The sequence below is a fragment of the Python bivittatus genome, unplaced genomic scaffold, assembly GCF_059951505.1.
Source record: "Python bivittatus isolate LINGU-HERP-01145 unplaced genomic scaffold, Pbiv_v1 ctg000020_np1212, whole genome shotgun sequence".
Classification (NCBI taxonomy): Eukaryota; Metazoa; Chordata; class Lepidosauria; order Squamata; family Pythonidae; genus Python; species Python bivittatus.
In genome coordinates, this window is record NW_028277030.1 from 128062471 (window position 1) to 128083670 (window position 21200).

General features: G+C 36.3%; 1 protein-coding gene across 1 annotated transcript in view; it reads right to left on the reverse strand.

Moving 5' to 3' along the window:
* PNPT1 (polyribonucleotide nucleotidyltransferase 1) overlaps window positions 1–19730 on the reverse strand; it is a 40237-nt gene extending 20507 nt beyond the window's left edge. The window contains exons 1-15 of the mRNA XM_088149544.1: window positions 19465–19730; window positions 19041–19101; window positions 18800–18874; window positions 18460–18565; window positions 16730–16779; window positions 15377–15440; window positions 15232–15279; window positions 13765–13878; window positions 10550–10736; window positions 8990–9041; window positions 7921–7978; window positions 7234–7330; window positions 6654–6756; window positions 3649–3719; window positions 415–451 (exon numbers count right to left, since the gene is read on the reverse strand). Coding sequence (XP_088005670.1) covers window positions 415–451; window positions 3649–3719; window positions 6654–6756; window positions 7234–7330; window positions 7921–7978; window positions 8990–9041; window positions 10550–10736; window positions 13765–13878; window positions 15232–15279; window positions 15377–15440; window positions 16730–16779; window positions 18460–18565; window positions 18800–18874; window positions 19041–19101; window positions 19465–19676 — 1335 coding nt within the window. The 5' untranslated portion in view covers window positions 19677–19730. The remainder of the gene's footprint in view (window positions 1–414; window positions 452–3648; window positions 3720–6653; window positions 6757–7233; window positions 7331–7920; window positions 7979–8989; window positions 9042–10549; window positions 10737–13764; window positions 13879–15231; window positions 15280–15376; window positions 15441–16729; window positions 16780–18459; window positions 18566–18799; window positions 18875–19040; window positions 19102–19464) is intronic.
* Window positions 19731–21200: the final 1470 nt, after the last annotated feature.

The following is a 21200-nucleotide window of genomic DNA, read 5'->3' on the forward strand; positions in this document are numbered from 1 at the left end:
AAGAAATAAGTGGGAAGGACTATGTTTCTTTCAGGAACTAGTAGAGGAAAGGTTACTTGCAGTGTATATTAATTATTTTTCTACTTAAAAAGTACCCAAAGCAGAGTAGAATATTAAAACCTCATTAAAAAGTCAACAAAACTGAACTATCACAATACTGCCAGCAAATACAATTTAAAATTACACACTGAACAAAATAGCCAGAGTGTTATTATCATGATACAGCTGGTCTTTCTACAGAAAACTGTGGAGGTCCTTTGGGGTCCAAAGAAGCTTATGAAGTAAAGGAATTTTTCTTTTAAAAAAAGCAATGTGGGAGTCAGCCCTAAGTTTCAAGTACTGAAGTTTAATGATTAGGCATACTTAAAAATAAAAAAAAACAAAACTCAAGTGAAACAAAGAAAACAATCATACCTCATAATGGAGCATAAAGTTTTTTTCTTTTATTCCACTAAAACAGAAATAAAGTGTTATGTAAATTTTGATGAGCTGTATTTAATTGAATACATCCATGCACATTTTAATAAAACCGTCTACTTTGTCCCCTCAGAAACAAAAAACAGATGAAACATGAAAATCAGGATTTTGGTCAACTTCATTTTCTGGCGCATCCTTCCCAGGCCAGAAAAATCTGCAGAATCCTTGAAATTTTCAGAAACAGTTTATTTTTTGTGGTACCTAAATTCCTATGGAACCCTTTTCCTGGTTAGACCAGGCACTCAGAAACTAATCTGGGGACACGGTACAATGTTATATTGTTAAAACTGAATCAGCCTAAGCCTGTTCTAAGTTTGATAGGAAATTGTCTGGAGAAGTGGTTTTATGCGCGCATACAACCCATGTATGCACATACTGTTTACAGGATTGCGACTGGGTTGAGGTTTTAGTTGGCTTTTCTTAAGATAGTGAAGAATGTGAGAAATGGCCTTTGCTAGATTTTAAATTACTGTTCATGGCCCTTATTCATATATAATGTTAAACCATGTTTTGCTGTTACTTCAACAAACTGAAGTAAGACCAAGCTCCCCCACGCTTTTCTTCTGGCCCAGAGGAGCCTACCAGTGCTTCATTTTCTTTTCACAGAATCTAGTTTTAGCCTTGTGTTCACATCAGAGACTGGTTACATTTACAACCTAGCTTCAGGAGTCATGGGTTGTACTCTCTCATAATAAGCAATCCTGGTTTAATAGACCACAATAAAAACAAGCGTTATGCTTTATGATTAAGCAAACTCATCTAAGAACGAACATTGTTTTGCTTTGGTTCCTGGCTAGTCTGACTGCGCTTAATACCAGGCCTGGGCATAACACAAAACAATCCTTTCTTGATTTGTTTATCCACTTACAGGAAAGGAGGAAGAAAGCTCAATAAACATAGCCACAGCTATGTTTGCTTGCTTTGAAACTGAACACAACTTATATGAACTGTTAGAGATTACATGCAATGCCAACCGGGAACTCCGTGAAGCAGAACCAAGTAATGGCAAAGTCCTCCTTTCAGTTGTGCAGGAGGGAAGACACATAGCATTTAGCCATGGTTTCGCGTTATATGTGAGCTATTCCATTTTTAAAAGAATGTCCATATTTATGTTTTTCATCTATCCTTAGTACAATAATATGCATAGATCCAAAATATACATCTTAAGTATTTTCAGTCTGAACTGAACTTTTGAGACTATGTTCTGAGAACTCTGACAAGGAAGCGTGCCTTTTCACAGAAATGGCTGGCACAGCCCATCAAGGAAAATTAATTTATAAAGAGAAAAGTGAAGTCCATCATCTACCATTCTAGAATGCTGGTTGCTAGCCCAATGTTTTCTCTCTCTCTCTGAGGAGCCTTGCAAAGAAAGCACTGGACTGCAGTGACCCTACTTTCATTTTCTAAGAATGTCCAGGAAGCTTATAGGATACTTAGAGGCCTTCTTATAAATACAATTATTTTAGAGGATGACATTTTGGTTGCAACTTATTTAAAAAATAAAAATATAGTCACAAGGGACTTGAAAGCTTGTAAGGACAAAGAAGGTGCTCACAGGCATGTAAGTGCCATGAACCACTGCCCTACACTAAGCCATAATCCTTAGTTTATAAATAACAACCATACCTCAATCAAAACCAAAAGTATATTATGAATTAACATGATGTGAAAAGCTAGTCCCCATGGTCTGTAAACAATGGTTCATAGCTTAGTGCCATGTGTAAATCAAGCTTCTATTTGTTCAAAAAATCATGCTGAAAAATAATTGTTTAGTTTAATATGTAAACCCAATCATTGTATTATAATGATTATAATACTATAGTTTTATAATCATTAGAACACTTAAGTTTTATTCCCAATTTTGATTTAGTTATGCAATATTGCAATTTGTTATTATTTTATTTATTCAATTTATTCCATCCCACCTTCAGTTCAAAAATAAAATATAAGTACACAATGCTTAATAAAATGTAAGTACACAATACATAAAATTAAAAACATAAAATCAATGTTAAAATCAATTAAATATTAAAAGTCTGATAAAAGAGATCCATCTTTCTAGATTTTCTGAATGGTGAGAGATCAGGGAACAAACTCAATTCTTTAGAGAGTGGCTCATTGCCTGGGTAGAATGAAGAAACCCTTCTGCATGCCAGATACTTCTGACAGAGGGACCTTTTCAAAAGGGCCTCTCCTGCAGGTCTCAATAGCTAAACAGGTTACCTACAGGAATATGACCCCTCCAGTACTTAGATCTAATCATTTAGAGCTTTCAAGTTCAATACAACACATTTTAATGACCATTAAGCAACTGATACAGGCATCACATGATACCTGTATCTTTTACTTGTAAACAGCTTAATTGCTATAATTTGCAATAACTTCAATTTTTTGTATAACACTATAAAGGAAATCACTTTTGATTCTTTAAAAACAAATGGTAGACTTTCATAATATTTAAGAAAGCCTGTTGTCAAAGCTCTAGTTATTTCACATCGAAAGACTCTTTAACTAGGTTAAATTATGGACAGTATTAATCATATGGGCAACAGCAATCCTGGATCCAAGAGAGGACTTTCTCATCAACTGGTCCATTCAACTAAATATGGCAAGAACTGATCCTTCTATGTTCAGAATGTGGTCTCAGCACTTAGAAAAAATATCTTCTCCCTACTTTTCTGAATACAAGTAGTCCTTGCTTAACGACTGCCCTGTTTAGCGACTGTTCGAAGTTATAACGGCACTGAAAAATAACTTTACGACCGGTCCTTGCACTTATGACCATCACATAAGATTGACACTCAGGCACTTCGCAACCGGCAGGTGTTTACGATAGTGTCCCGCAGTCACGTGATCACCATTTGCATGTTTCACAGTCAGCTTCTGACAAGCAGAGTCAATGGAGAAACCGGCAGTAAAATTGCAAGTTGTGGTCACATGATGTCTTGCTTAACAATCACAGTGGAAGTGAGGTCATAAGTCCACCATGGTCATGTGATATCATGCTTCATTACATCATTTAGAGATGGAGTTGCCAGTCTCAATTGTGGTCATTAAGCAAGAACTACTTGTATAAACAACATAATAATCAAATGATCCAGCAAGGGGCAAAACCAAAGTAAGATGGTAGTGTGAAGAAGCTGAAAGGAGAAGATAGAATGGCATACATACCTGACTACTGTTGTGATCCGATCAGATTTTATACTTGATTCTAATGAATCAAATGTAACTGTACAGAGAACCTAAAAATTGGGGGGGGAAAGGGGGGGTGTTATAAAAACATTTCTATTTAAGGAAATTAAATTCCCTATAAAATAAAAGTGACAGTAATATAAAACAGTTCAGAAACTCAATGAAATTATGTTCCCCATCATTTCAACTGATTCTGAGCTGTACCTGTTTAAAATATACTGCAAGTATAAAAATTGTATATTAGAAGTTAAATATATGCACAAGTCCACTGAACACATTTTCCAGAAGGGAAAAAATAATACAAAAATGTTTACCCTTTTTGCCAGTTTAAGGAGTTCAATGAGTGATTCATGCATAATGCTATTTTTAACTATTTCCCCACAAAAACCTTTTCAATCATTGACATGCATATCCCACACAATGCAGTTTTAATAGCAATGCAAAATATAACAATGCCTCTAATTTTATACACAAAAAGAAAGTTAGGGATAATTTTACATCTCTACAGAGAAGCAGTCAAACTTATTTCAAAATTTTGTGTAGTAGCTTAATGTGCTACTAAAACTATTTCATAATTTTGGTTTTAACTGCATAGTAATAGTATACCACTAACAATTTGCATTGTAAGATTTATTTTTCCTAATTTGGTATACCAAACATCTCAATAAAGCAGGGCTGAATTTCAACACAGCTAGAAAAATGCCATTTCTCTAAGTTTAATTTTTTAGTCCCCCATATACAAATTCTGCACCCCTGAAAATCTAGCTGCAAGAGGATATACGTTTAATACTGGAAGATCATTCTCTTTTCAAGAAGTATTGCCCTCTTCCTCAGTACAGTGTATTGCTTGTTCTTTGCTACAGTAAAGAACTGACAGGGTGGAAACAGATTCTGAACAATAAGCTTGAATATTTTGCCTGCATAGCTCTCAGCTTCTTCTGAAACTATTACAGCCTTATATTAAATCATACCACCAGTCTACTGAGCTCAACATTGTGCAAAATTACTAAAAATAATTCTAATTTTTGGATAGCTGTGTTGTTCCCAGCCAGGGATGAATCCTGGACTTTTTGAATACAGCTTGTGAACCATGCACTGTACTACAAAGACATGTCTATTCTCCACTAAGCTATAGCTAATAACTTTGAATGTCAAACACATATTCTCAAACTCTGCTCAACACACAGCTAATGTTGCAAAAGGCACTAAGAGTCAAAGGACCACTTCCCTGATATTTTATTGGCTTTATAAAAAATATATAAAAGATCCTGCTTTTGATGTCACATATTTTTATTCATACAAATATTTACAACAGAGTAATTTTTGTTTATTTCAATGTATATACTTTTAGGATCTAAATCAAACATTTTGAACAGCCACTAATTTCCCAATAAGTCAAGCACAAGTTTAAATATATTTCATTGAAATAAATGGGAGAACCTAACCTTGTGGATCAAGCACTGTGACAAAATGGAGAAGGTGGACATTGTCTGCCAAGTTGTTGTGTAATCTTCCAAATATAGAGATTATATCTGGGACTGATAACCTGAGCCTGGGAAAAAGCTGAGAGAAGAAACAGACATGGGAGGATGGGACTTGAAATGGCTAAAAAGCTAGTAGGAAGTGGTTGGAGTCAGAGGGATGGGGAAAGAGAAAATGGCTAGCAAACAAAGATGGCCTTAGGCAGTCTTGGACTGCTGAAGATATGCAGATTCCTGAGAGATTCAAGATAATAAAGGGGAAGAGAATACAACAAGGGATCAATCTACCCAGCACAGGTATCCAGAGGGGAAGAAGATCCAAAGAGACAAGAAAATGATCATGGTTGCACTAGCTGTGGGATGTTGCCAGCTATGTTTTACTTAACAGAGAGGGCATGCTCCGGACCCCCACAGTAAAAGAACTTCGATTAGCGGGGTCCAGAAGGCGGGCCTTCTCTGCTGTAGCCCCCGCCCTGTGGAACATCTTGCCCCCGGAGGTGAGACTGGCCCCCTCACTCCAGGCCTTTCGGAGGGATTTGAAGGCTTGGCTCTGCCATCTGGCCTGGGGAGGGGAGGGAGGATGTCAGAAATGGGGTTGGCTGGCCCCTTAGCGGCCTGGTGTGGCCTCTATCGACCTCTTGGATTTTTTAGCCTTTTTATTTCTGTAAGTGTGGTTTTTAGAACTTTTAATTATGTATTTCTGATTTTAGTTTGTTGTAAGCCGCCCAGAGTCCCCCATTCTGGGGAGATGGGTGGGGACAAGTCAAACAAACAAACAAACAAACAAAGTCCTTGATTAACTCTTTGGGGAATTTGGTAGCAAATTCATTTTAGGATTGACACGCTGTCATTTTAATAGAACCAATATATTGTGGCAGACAGATTGTTAATTTCTGAACTATAAAGCAGTTAGGTCATAAAGTAATTTGTTATGTTTCTCTGAAGGCAGTAGTGTGGAGGGAGCTGAAACTTTTTTAAAGCATGTTTACATGCTTTAGTTAGCTGAATGCTGCTTGCACAGTTATCTGCAAGAATCAACCTCTCAGAGGAATTAGTACTTTTCTGTCCTGGATATAAATAAAAGGTAAAAAATCGAACTGGTTCACAAGATGGTCCTTGAGTGCTGTCATTTGATTGCGTATGTGTTAACTATATATGTATGCACATGCGTGGTGTATGTGTGAGAAAAAACATAAAGCTTACCAGGCCAGTCATATCTATCAATACCTATCACAGTAACACATAAAGGACTCATGCATAAATCTTCCTCAGTCCCTGGGTACAAGAGACTTTTCAAATGATATTGATAAGGCAGCAAACCTGGGAACTTCTACATATAAAGCTTGATTTGTGCCACTTATTACATCTCCCTTTTAAGGCCTTTACCAGGATATCAGCCAACCCAACAGACAGAAATAAATATTTTTTTTAAAAAAAAGCTCCCAGGACATTAAGCAAATTCTAAATCCATTTATAATATTCAAAAACAAGAGAAGTGAATACCTGTGTTTGCCCCCTTTGAAATAAAGCTGAACCATGCAAAGTTTTGAATAAGTCCACTTCACAAGTGATATTTCTAAGTGTAGTCAAGTCTCTACCATCACATCTAGGAAAATAATGTTAAAAACGAGTAACTTTTCTTTCCAAAGTCTTATTTCACTTGAACTCTAATACATAATAGAGTTGATTTAAATCCAATAGCAGTACCATCTCTTATAGTCAGAGTGGACACAGAGTGGGGGAACAGGATTATTACAGCACATCCTACTACTAGTCCTATCTGATGTGCACATACTGGTGTAATATTCAAATATAGGTCCAACTAAAACAGGTTGCCAACAGCTCAGACCAAATCAATCCATTGATACCTATTTTTTTAAGTTTCTAATCAAGCATAACTTCCAAAATACACAAACACAGTTTTTTCTGGTTCATCATGCACATGTTCTCTTCCCAAGGGATCTGTATGCTTACTGGCTCATGTACAAGGCATGAGTTTTTTTCAAAAACTATCCTGCATTTTGCCTTCCAATAGCATTATTTGAAAATAAGTCCACTTAACTACAATCAATTCCACATTTACCTTCGGTATTCGTTCATGATAAGATTTCTAAAGATTTCCTTGGCAACAACATTAAATGATTCCATGATTTCATAAGAGTCGGCATCCGGAAACTTTTCTACAGATTAACATAGCACAAAAATTATTTTCTGTTCCTTAAAAATTTAGCGAACATCAGCCATTTTAGCACCAAAAATAATTAGCATGATTTTACATCTTTTTACTTTTAGCAGATACACAGAACAGAACAGCCTAAGTGAAATTAAAGCAATTTTAAGTATCACCAAACATCAGGAAGGAGATGGGAGATTCATGCTTCTTTACCATCAACATCCACATAAGGTATGCACAGAACTGCAGCTTTGGATTTCACTAAGGTGGTACAGTCTAAATATAATTTTTTGTACAAAAAGGAAAAAAAACCCAGACATACAAAAAATAGAATACTCATCTTCTTTCTCACATGCTAATTTTTTCACATGCAAGGAATAAGAAGCATTCAATCAAGCTAGCTACCCCTATAGTCTGAGGTGCTACATTGTTCAGACATTGGTTTACCACCTCAGTAAAACTTAGGTTACCGAAATATCTGTGAAAAGAAATCTGTGCATTTTTTTTTGCCTGTCAGGCATAGATCTGTACACAAAAGCCTCTCCAAAAGTATATTTTGTAATATGCACATGTCAAACAATTACTAGTATATCTGACCTTTTAGTTGTTCTTCTGATTCAATCCTGATTTTGTTGATAGCTTCATCTCTTGAAATCTAGAATACAAAATGTCTATGTACTGTATTTATTAAATTTATGTTCCACCTTTCTGCCACAAATAGTGCTCAAGATGGCAAAAGGTAGCAAAATATAGATACAATACAGAATTCAAACATAAAATCATATTTATTAAAATTAAGAAGAATCCACCAGTCCAAAATCACATCAGAAACTTACATGCCTTGCTGAAGGACAATACAAAGGCAGAAAATAGTGCCTCATTTGCAAGGGGTTCTAAAGCCTGGCAGCAAGACACAGAAAAGTCAGAGGAATGTCTAATAGTGCCAGGGCATTTCTCATGTACAAGAAGAGCATGTTCAGGATAAAAAATTTTAGATACACATTACTTTAGGCCTACTGCAGATGGACTAACAGTTTCCAATCTTCTATGTGGACTAGGACATTGTCATTTCAAGCTTTTGAGTGACCCCCAGTGAGCCAAGAGTCAATAACCCAGTGCAGTCATAATCATACATCTAGCAACATCATGGGACACCAAAAATAAATCAAAAGTAATTTTAAAAAATTAAAATGGCTAAATCCATGGATGCCAAAATCTTGTGTGATTTAGCACCCTCCTGAGATTTGGGACATTTTAAAATAATGTGGGTTTTTTGTTTTTAATTTGGTGCCTAGGCTAGGGATAACCTGCAGTATCTTTGCAGACAACAGTGGTCCCTGGACCATGGCTTAGGAGTTATTGACATTTACAGCTGGGAGCAATCCTGCTTCAGAAGAGAAAAGGTGAAGTGAAACACACTGCATTTGCTGGCATTTCCATAAATTTTTCCATAAACATAGATATTTTCCTTGCTGCCACATAAAGAATTGCTGACAGATATGGTATTTATTTATTAACTTCTTACACTGTCCAACTCCCAGCAATTCTGTGCTTTCCATCACCTTTTGCCTCTTGAAGCTGGATCATTGCACAGCCCAACTGAGATGCACAATGAAAATCTAGAAGTGACTCAGCTGCAACTGATCATATGAATGCAAATACTTACTTTATCATGTGTGAAGTCTGAGAATACTGCTGTGACTCTTTCAGCTGCAAGTCTTTGCAGGGGTGGGGGAAGCAGCACATAAAAATAAGAAGGAAACAATATAGCAGTTCACAGTTTAATGAAAACTCCATTCGTGTTGTATATGTTGAAGTGTCCCTTCTGCTTTGAAACAATAAACTCTCAAATCTAAAAAATCTTGGTTTAGCAGAATTTGGTTTTAAGTGACAAAATATGCTAAAGCTAAATTTTATCTGAATTGCAGGCAATAACAAAATTTGTCCCAAACAATGTACAGTGTCCATATTTAGCAAAGCAGTCTGGACAATGTTTGCTAGTTTCCCACAAAATGAGTATTCAGTATTACAAGTAGATTTTCTCATATGTTTTGGTCTCAAAAAGACCCATTTGCCATTTAATGAACTTTTGGCTTTAATAAGCACCCCTTCTCACCGCCCAGAGTCATTTTGTGAGATGGGCGGCTATATAAATGCGATGTACAAATAAACAAACAAACAAACAATAAATAAGTCTATTTAATCAAAGGTTTCCTGTACAATAACCCAGCAAGTATCCAAACACCTATGTTTAGAGAACAAAATTAAGAGCATATACCAATAAGACCTGTTATACCTGTTTGAGCTCCAAATAATAAACATCAATTTAGCAAAGTCTTCTCAATCTTGTGCTAAGGAATCTGGACAGAGGTTAGAAATTTAGCTTCATCCTTTGAAATTAGGAAAGAAGCCAGGAATAGAATTTTTAGTAAATGAACTGATTTTGTTAACAATTCTTAGGTTCAGCATACCTAAGAAGCCCTCTGCTCCACATTTCTAAGTATGTTTTTACACACTTCCCAAACCACAAATTGGTATTTAGCCTGAGTTGGGGGATAAAAGAATATTAGCAGAAAAGAATGATACAGACTTGCCAGGCTAAACAGACCACAGGCTAGAAGATTAAGCAGAAAATCTGAGTGTAGGACAAAGGTGCTGTCACTAGTGAACTAACTTTGCACGCACTCATAGGTGCTATGGATACCTTTGAAAAAGCCACACCAAGCCTTCTGTAGAGTGTGGCTAATTTAATTGGAAGAGCACTAAACTCATGCCCTTTGGAGTATATCGCACAGTTCTATGAGTTACCTGTTTTACTGAACATTTTTTAAAATGCGGCTTGCCTAGTTTGCTCTTAAAGCGTGGTGTAGAAATATATTAAACGCTGCATGCATTTTCATTTTCCCCTAAATTTGTTTTTCACTGAAACATTTTTTCTTTCATAGCTGTAACATTTCTGCAAATTTTACATCTTCAGAATTTAACCTATCCAATTCTACCTACATCTATTAAATGTATATTCATACATAAAATTGGATTTGTAAAAAAGAACAATGCTTTTGTGACGCTTCAGCCATTTGACACTAAGCAGCATATTTGTTTGGAAAATGCATGCAATAGTATGTACTGTAGGTATAGTTCTAATTTTTTTTAAAGTAAGAAACAGAATACAAGAAGCTAATGTATATTCAATTACTGTTCTCCAGATGACAGTGTCCACACTTACTGCTCTGCATATTTCACAATCTCCTCAGGAGCAGTGAATAACTTCTGGACAGCTCTCTTTTTGACTCCTTGCTCTCTTTCCAGCTGCTGTATGCCATGAATGATCTGCTGGGTATGCTTCAAACCTACTTTGATGGCATGGCAGAAATCCTGTTGTAGTATGTTGTCTGCTGCAGCTTCCAACATAACTATTGAATAACATTGAGAGGCAGTCAATCATTCCAACAGCCTTCATTATGATATATACTAGCTACCAACAATATTTCTGAAAAAAAGAAATGGCCAGTCTCTATTTGTAAATGGAACTTGATGGCCATAATATTAAGATTCACACATATGAAGACTTAACTGCTTTTCCATAAAGAATTCTATCCTGTTTCACTTAGCTTTTACTCCTCTGCCTTTGGAACACTACTTTATCCCCTCCCTCCAATAATCACCAAACTGCATCACTGGCATACTGCAGACCGTATACATCAGCAAAATATCTAATTCCATCCCTCAGATGGTTAGCTTCTTTGCAAGCCTTTTGTGACTCAGAAGTACTAAGTATTTATTTAATGAATCTATGTGACTGCCCATCTGGCAAATTCAACTCTGAGCAGCTAACAACACATTAATGTAATAAAAAAATATTAGCAAAGAATAAATAAACTGTTCTGGGAAAATAATTTATCTTGAAAGATTGTAAAAAAACACTAAATACTTACAAATTGTAACAAAAAAGTACAATTTGATTGGAAGAAGGCATTAGGGGATCAAATAGATTTAGTCTCTAAAGAAATAGTGTTTAGTCAGATAGACCGAATGACATACAGGAAAGACTTTTGGAAGAAAAGTGACAAAATACCATCAAACATGATATCTTTCTAGACCAGTTGTAGGGGTTGGGCGGTACTGTACGTGCTGGTTCTCTTCCTTCGTCTGTCGCTGGTTCCAGTCGGTGTTGATTGGAAGCTAGAGGTCCTGCCCTCAGCCCCAACACAGTGGGGTGCCGCAGGGTTCAGTACTCTCTCTGCTCCTGTTTAACATCTACATGAAGCTATTGGGAGAGGTCATCTGTAGCCATGGGGTAAGGTATCATCAATATGCTGATGATACCCAGCTGTATATCTATACCCATGGTGAAGTAAACAATGTTATTGACGTCCTGTCTTGGTGCCTGGAGGCCGTAGGGGTCTGGATGGGAACAAAAGGCTTTGGCTCAACCCTAGCAAGACTGAGTGGCTTTGGGTGTTGGGGCAACCAGTATCTGGGAATTTACCATTTTTAGTTCTGGATGGGGTTGCACTACCCCAGACAGACCCAGTGTGCAATCTGGGGGTCCTTCTGGACTCATGACTCCTGCTTGAGGAACAGGTGGCAGTCGTGGCTAGGAGGGGCCTTGCACAACTTTGGATTGTGCACCAGCTGTGCCCATCCCTGGATTAGGAGGCCCTAAACTCAGTCACTCATGCTGTGATCACCTCCTACATGGATTACTGTAATGCACCCTACAAGGGGCTACCCTTGAAGAGCATCCAGAAACTTCAGGTGATACAAAATGTGGTGGCACCAGCAGTTATGCATACCTATCAGTGCATGTTACACTTCTGCATTTGCTATCAATTTGTTTCTGAGTTCAATTCAAGGTACTGGTAACGATGTATAAAGCCCATCGGGTTTGGCAGAAGGGGCATGCTGCAGGTCACATTCATGAAGGAATGTCATCTGATGGGACCCAGGAAGAGAGCCTTTTCTGCCATAGCATCCACCCTTTGGAACATCATTCCCCCTGAGATCAGGCTGGCCCTGAACTTTCCACCTTTCCAAAAGCGCCTGAAGACATGGCTTTGCCAGCTGGCCTGGGGATCTGGTAGTGGTGGTGTGGAGCCTACAAAGTGATTATATTATTAGTGAAATGACTGCGTTCTCCCGCTGATTATATTTGTATGGTTTTTAATAGTTTTTATGGGTTTAATGTGTTTTAAGGTCATGAAGAAGTTGGTTATTTTTTTGTATTGTTTTTGTGTTTTTAACCTTTAAGCTGCTCAGAGTCACATATGTGAGATAGGTAGCTATAAAAACTGAGTAAATAAATAAATAAATTTTACAAAAGCATTCTATGTTTCTTTACGTGGCACCTGGTATAGTGAACCCCAAATTAGTAAGAACCATAAAATATAGGGTGCCAAAGTAATTGTTTCTTATGTAGCGATATTCAGAAATCAATTGAAAGTTGTAAAAACAAAAATTGAGAGAAAACAATGCACAGAGATCTCAGAAGTGGAGAGTATTATTTCTCCTATATTACTTCAAGAATGCATTCATTGATTAAATTTTTTAATCAATTATTTTTTAAAAAAATATATAGTATTTAATGATTTGAGAAAAAAGATTATCTCAGCTTACCAGTCTGTGATTATTTACTGAACATAGGACATGAATTATTAAGTAAATAATAACATTAGAAAACATTTCAAAGGGAACTTATGCAGAAGATATTTTGGCTATCTGAAACAAACAAAAAGAAAATCAAGAAAGCTCCAATTCTCTCTTGCATGTCATTAAGATAGACTGCATAAGTGGTTATTTTTATAAGTCTTATAATAATGCATTAGTAGTTTGATTAGATGAATTCTATGCCAATCCAGCTTTGCAATCTAGCTTTTTAAAACCTGTATAGAATGATCTTTTAGTTACAAACTGAAGACGCCGTCCCCTACTTAATGTTTTAAAAGTCTAAAATGTTTCAGACCCTAGGAATGAAATATTCCAGGGAAGTGTGATGGTGTATTTCAAAACTATAAATTTATTTGATAAGTGATCAGCTAAAATAAAATCATGTATTTTTCAATAGAGATCAATAGGTCATAAAGATCAACTATCCCAATCTCCAAGTACCTTCAGAGTTTATGGTGAACACACATTCTGAAAGACCTTCCTAGTAACCAAGACCTGGAAGTGACTATAAGCCTGTTCTTCCTCTACCCAGTCTGTCTTCTCCCCAGTGAAGTGCTTCTTTTTCCTGCCCAACTATGTTTTATACTTTCCCTTCATTTCCATTCATAAGCTGTTCATCATAGGGCTTTATCAATACAAATACAAGTGTGAGAGAAGAATGGATGAATGAATCTCAGTAATATTTAAGAATACAGTGGACAATTATTTGCTATACCTAAACTCTATAATAAACATTTGTAATGTTTTGAGTAATTTCCTCTCTGAACCACTTACCAATATGGCTCCGAGGACCTCCAGAAACCACTAAATCCAAACTACTAGAAGACAGTTCTTTTCGAGTGGGATTAATAACAACTTCTCCATCAATCATTCCAACTCTTACAGCTCCTAAGAAGGTACTCCATAAATTAAGATATTCCATCAATTAGCATTTTTGCAAATCAGACAATAAAGTCAATAACTCACATGAAAACTTTTCAACAATGTTTTTGAACTACAAAGGAATACAGCTTAGACAATCATGTACTACTTATCAAATTTGCTGCTTAAAAGATTTTGCTTTATTAGGCAAATGTTTTAACAGCTACACTACAAAGATAATTCCCGCACATAGCTTGCGTCTAATTCAGCAAGAGGAGGAAAGAGAATAAGGGAAGATTTGCCCTTGCTTAAACCTGAGAGAATATTGGAACAATGTTGTATATAATGTATGAGAAAAACTACTTTGGTGCATCTCTGGCACTTGTTTACAATCAGATAATGATAACTTACAATGGGGAAGCACAACCTCAAGTCCTAAGACTGGAAGCAGTCATGAACTTTGATTGTGACTCTCAGATCCCCTCCAAAAGTAATGCTTAACATTGGGAGAGAATGCTTAAATATATGGAGGGTTTACCTATATTTTACCTATAGTTCTTAACTATCTGAATTTTAATTAAATTTAATTAGCATAACATCAAATTTCTTTTTTCTTATACCCTGCTGATTCTGCACCCTGGCTTATCAATAAGCAAAAATATGACTGATTAATGGACCTGAACTATCTAAACATTACAAAAATGTATATCCATTGTTGTAGAAGTTAATCAAATTATTTCTTTGAATGCAAGACTAAAGTAAGTCTAGTTATAACTCAGAAAAAATTATGCATCCAAGCATAAGACGTTTAGGGGCCAACCATCACAAATATTACCAAACCAACACAGAAAAAGAATTTGTAACATTGAAACTGTTTTTCACCATTTTATAGGTATTTTTAAATATACAGTGAAATTCCAGAGCACTAAGCTAGACTAGGAAGAAAAAAAAATCTGAAAAGGCAATAGCAAACTGCTTCCAAATTTTGGCCAACAAAACTACTAAAATTGTCCATGTAGTCACTAATATCTGAGCTTGTCTCAAAGAAGTCTTAACCTCAGGACAATCGCTTCAAAATTATCTATATCATATTTATTTCAGAAGAAAATAATTTCATTCAACTTCTAAAGATTTCTAGACATTATGTACACTGGACACTGATTTTTTTTTTATAAACTTTGATAAACACTGAATATAGATTATTCATAAACTTCAGTGAAGAAGATATTATATATTTATTATATTCTGACGTTAATATAACAATTGTTATCTGGGCCAAGCAGTGTGCAAATTTTAATAAAATAAACATTCAATTTTTAAAAAATATGTGGTATGTTTTAAAAAAACTAAATAATGGTTTAAGTTATCATCTGTACTCACCAATGGGTCCATTCCATGGAATGTCTGATAATGCAAGAGCTGCAGAAGCTAAAAATAGTAAGAATTGTTACTTGAAACTGTGTATAGTATTTCACTAAGTCTACCTATTCTAGAGGGAAAAAAAAGATTTACAAAAATTCATTACCTCCATTAATTGCCTGTACCTCAGGACTGTAGGCATCATCTACAGCTAAAAGATTACAAATGATCTGGCACAAGAAAAACAAACAATTTAGTTTTAGTTAACAGTACCGAACACTAAATTTCAATAGCCTGGCAAATGGTTCAACTCTGAGCAAGACTGTATGATGTCCCTTTGGTTATTTAATGTATTTATGGATAAATGTAAAAGGAATACTTGCAAGGAGGTTAGAGGCATGTTGCCTGAGGACAGGAACACAACTTTTGTGTTGTTGGTTGAGAACTCAAATGATTTGCAGCAAATGTTACATAAATTGTGAAAAATTAAAGCAACTTGAAGCATGGCAGAACATTCACTGAAGATGGGGAAATGAACAGATAATTTTAAGAAGTGGAAATGCTAGTCGAAAGGTTGCAGGTAAGAGGTGACCTGTTGCACAAAAAAATATATATATTTATGCACTCTTTGTTATATGGAAGTGAGACTTGGGTTAATCAGAGAAAATATAAAAGTTGAATGCAGTGAATCTTAAAAGTGTGTTTGATAAAACAGTAAGAAATGGGGTGAAGAATAAATAGGTGCTGAATGAATGTGGATTGAATCCAAAAGTGAGTGACCAGTACAAAAGAAGTATATTGAGGTGGTTTGGTCATACAGAATGAAGACTGAATCTTAAAACAAATAATGAAGAGTAAATGGGTTGGCATGTAGGGGAAGACAGAAAAAAATAATTTATGTGTGTTTAATTTTATGTTATCTATTTAAAGAACCAACAAAAAGGAGAGTCTCTACTTAATGAAATAATTTACTTCTCCACATTTTACAAGTGAAAGAACAGAATGGAATATGCTTCCACTTGTACAAAAACTTCATTTGTGATCACACACTGTAAAAGGAAAGGAAAACTAGTTAGTTTAAAACTAACTTTAAAAAGTTTTAAAGTTAGTTTAAAACTGTTTCCTAGAGGAAAACCATGTTTTATCAAAGAGCATCAATACCTGTCCAAAATACAACAAAATAGGATAAAATAGTTGCTGCATATTTTCACTCATATGATTAGGCTTATTTCTCTTTTTCTCTCCTTGAAGACCCTACACTTTTATCAAATGGGAAACATGTTAAAGAAAAAGACTCCTTTGAATTGAACTTGGCTTGTGGTGACGTGAATACATCCACCAAATCTCCAAGGCTTTAGAGGGCACAAAGAGGAAAAGGAAATTGTTCCTTCCCACTTCCAGCAATAAAAGCACTTCTATAACAGAAAAGGACATTGGATTCTACTTTACTAGTAGTAATATAGCACCAATATTGCACTATTAACTAGACACAAAATTAGGAGCAATCAAAATAGCTTACCTGTGTATCATAACAGTAGCCTGCTGGAAAAAGTGGTCGAATTGACCGATCTGTAAAATATAATATTTGAAGATCTTGTATAAAAGAACAGAAGATTATTTTATTTAAATATGTTCAGATCATCTATAAAGGTAACAACCTTGCAATATGGCTTATATAATAAAAATCCGTTATTTTAGTCAAATGTTCTCCAGAGCTACACTTGTTGCATCTATTTATAAGATCCAATGCTTCACTTAAAAATAAAGAGCTGGTTGTCTATTTCTTTTTGGCAGCAAAACTAATCATTGCTCAATGATGGAAATTTCTTGAAAATTTAACCACTCATTGGTGGATTTTAAAAGCTTTCTCAATTGCTTTATTAGAAAAATTACTGATAAACTTAGAATAATGAATTTTCAGAGGCAAAATCACATGTTTATCAAGATTGGGCAGATTATATTATGTTAATGGAAACAAGTTAATTTTATATCAAAATTATGAACCATCTTTGGCCTTTTTCTTAGCACTGCCCTTTATTTTTAATGCATTCATTTTATTTTTGTATTTGTCCTCATAATATTGTATACTATTTAATTATTTTGCTTTCTGTGCAAACTACTGTTCAATAAAAAAAAAAACCATGTAAAAATAGAAACTCAGATATTTTTGGGCTGTAACACCCAGAATCCTTCGTTATTGGACATGCTGGTTTACGCTGATGGGAACTGAAACCCAAAGTATCTGACAACCCATCATGTTGTCTCTGTAATACGAAAATAGCAAAAATAAAATGAACACTATCAATAATAATGTATCAATCCCAGGTATCCCTCAAATCCATAGTTCTGCTGTTACCAAGAATAGTCCACTATAAGCCTCCCAAAAAACCCAACCCAAAGGAAAAAAGCATTAATTTCCTATGAATAATGCTTCCATTTTAAATTTCAGCTTATTTTCCCTCATTCCCCTCAAAACTGTCTTTAGATACTAGTTCAAGAATTCCAAAGTTTGTAGGAAAATAGATGAAAATGTGGAATAAGGCTCATTGTCACCTCTGATTTCTATAGGATGGCTTCCATTTGCATTTTCATTAGATGCAGAAAAGTGTAAAGAACATATTGTTATTCCACAATGTAATGATTATGGAGAGGGAAACAAGAATTCCCCAGCTTCCCTTCTAAGATCATTCCTCTGCAAAGACTTAAACTGCTTTGCTTTTTAAGATCAGTCCAGATAGGCAATTCAGATGGAAAACAAAGTAAATATAATGTATGTATTTATTATTAAATTTATATACATTCCAAGAAATAGATTATGCACTAGGATTACTAAAGTTACCACTGAGATGCTATGAGTAGTTAATGTTTCTTCTCCTTTTGAAAGTACATGAATAACTTTTTATCACATGAAAATATCACTGGGCTTAAATTCTGACTGACACTGTGATTGAATAACAATATGTCAGGCAAAATGTATTACCTTGTTTTGACCATGCAACTACCAAAACTTACAGTAGAAAACAATTTACCATCCACAATAAGCACTTGTTCAAAAGGATATACAGCCATCTTGAACAGATACCACAAGTGCCACATTAGATACAGAATTAGTATATCATGGAAAAGAGATATCATTAACTGAATGTGATCCAATCAGGCTTGTTTCTTCAACTTATCTTTTAAAGAAAACCTCAAAGAAATTATAACAGGATTTATAAGACAATACTACTTAATCTTTATACTGCATACCTATTAATCTGCTTGTAAGAATTTCGTGGTCTGTAGAACCCAGTTCTCTTCTCAAGTAATTGGTAGGTATTCTTCCTACAGCAGCAGCCTTTTGCCGATAGTCAACCTAATGCAAGAAGAAGCTTTTTATTTTCAATTTTTAGACAATGTGCAGTGTTATGTAATGAATCAGGAATAAACATTCCAGTTTATCTGGTTTACCTAGAACTATGAATGTTCTAATGTGTTGAAAAATAATCTAAAAATCTTACAACTTTGACAAATGTTCTGCATTATGAGCAAAAGTTATAGTATTACGCATTGCATATAATACTTTAGCACTGTTTACTGAAATACATACCACCAGAGGTAGAAACTGAGATTGAGAAGCTTTTGTTTTACTGACTGCTGTCACCATCACTGTTGTATCACCTAACTTAATTTGAAAAGATAGAAACAGAGGAAAAGGAGAGATTAATCATGCTAGTTCTATTCACAGGATCCATTATACTTTAAGGGTAAAAAATGATGGGAAAAACCAGCCCAAAGACTGAAACTTTTCTCAATGGTATGAACAAAATAATTTCACAGAAGTTCTATACCTTCACTACAGCACAACCATCAGCAAATCTGGCTAGCTTTCCTGAAGATATTTCCAACTTCCTAGAAAAAGAGGGACATAAACATGTTTATGTTTAATTAATCTTAGAATTCATTCATCTCAATGAATCTTTCTAGTTCTGCAAAAAATACTGGATGCAACAGAGAGCTGCAAAATGGCAGGACGAAGTATATTTTGCTCCATCCAGACAAAAGTAGTTCTGCACAAGCAATACAAAGCACAAACAGGTCCAGGAGAAAGGCAACCTGCACGTGGTCAGGGCTACTTCAGATACTCCGAAGCTGAGCTATGCTTTGGAAACAAGTTCTCCAGCTGATCACCACCCACCCGCGGACTTTCAGTCCTACTGAGAGGAAAAGAGACCCTTCCCTTGATAAGGAACCAGCCTCCCTGTCTTTCCTTACTTGCTTCCAACATCCACAGACACCGCTTTAGAGGCGGCAGGAGAAGTACTAAAGCCGGCAGCCGAGCTCAGCCGCATCAGGCGAAGGCAGCCCGAGCCCCTTAACCGAGAACCCATAGGGCCCACTTCGCGGGAGGCCGCTATCACAGCCGCTCCCGCTGACTTCGTCCTCCACCTCAGCCACGAACAGCAAGCGGTGCAGGAAGCAGCCATGACGACAGAATCATCCGGCAAGGCGCCTGCTTCACACTAAGATGTAGCTGATTGGCTCTGGGCAAGAAGCTCGATCGCCATTGGCTGTTGTGGCACGCACGTGCGGGTAAGCCGGAGGAGCGGAGGAATGCAGGGAAGGGGTCGGATGGAGGTGGGCGTTTTCCGCGGTTCGCTTTCGATTTCCCAGACCGAATTAGAGAACGGTGCAGAGGTACTCGCTCGCCCCCCAGCGGTGAGAGTTTTCTCGCAGTTCGCTCTTTTAAAAGTTTCTAGTACGCAAGCAAATTCCTCCTGCGCTTTTCCTGTTCCGGGGAGGCTCGACAGAATCTGAGCTTGAGCGTTTTTGAGCAACATTTTGGTTTGGGAGATGGGATTAAGCTACCTGGCATTTCTGAACGAATCTTGGTTTAGATATTGTGAGACCAGGTGTCTGGTGGCTAAAGGGAGCATTGGTTACAGCGCGATGTCCTCAGCGTTTCAAGAGTCTACGGCAATGATGGTAGCTGGGATTTGCTTTTCAGGAATTGAGCGAAAACCGTAATTAGTGCGAATGACCTGCAATCTTTGTCACAGTCTGTCTTTTAGAATCAACGTGGGAGAAGTAATAAGATCCTTTAATTATCCCACTACTGTACATGGCTGCATCCACAGAATGAATGTCTCAGTTCAATTTTATGGTTTTGCACAACCCACTAAAAATAGTTACGTGAGCTGGGTTTGTAAAATGTGTAGATTAAAACAAGGTTAGTTTGTAATTGCAACCAAGCACTGGGTCAGTACACCGCAGTTAGTGGGATGCCGGCAAGGTAACAGTATGTGATCTCAACATTAGAGATCCTAGCTTACAGAAAATAACATGAACATACTTGGGGTAAACTTGGGCATTGATTGCGTTTGTGGCATATTGGCTAAAATATGACAAAACCGACTAGTACCTTATTGTTACTAGGAAATGGCTGCGTGTTGCGTGGGTATGAATAAGGAAGGTAACCTAGTCTATCCTTTCTCCTTAGTAAAAGTGTTTTGTGAAACCCTTGATTGATCAGAGCTGTAATAATTGTACATTTGGGTCAGTGTTTCAGTTGGAATAATTTTAACAGCTTCGTTAATACTCTTCACTGTTTTAGTCAAAGTCGTCTTGTTAATTTGATTCAGTTTTGGCAAACATATTCTTTCAGCTTCTTTCATTTGGTCCTTGATTTTCTCAACTAGTGCTTCATTAACCAATAGTGCTTGCAGTTCTTTAGCAACTTAGTTTCTAGTTTTTTCTCCTCTTCTAGTTCCCCCTTTTGTTGGATCTTTCATTATCAGGTAGGTTTTTCCAGATGTTAACCAATCTTCAATTTCACCTCTTTGGAATATGTTGTTAAACTGCTTGGCAATGAGTGGGTACAGACTAGTCAGATATTTTAACCAAATGCCATGCAGTTCATCTTCACCTGGTGCTGACCAGTTCTTGATCTTCCTTGCCCTTTTCTCCACCATTTCTGCTGTTATTGCAAGTTCTTTCATTTCAACTTCTTT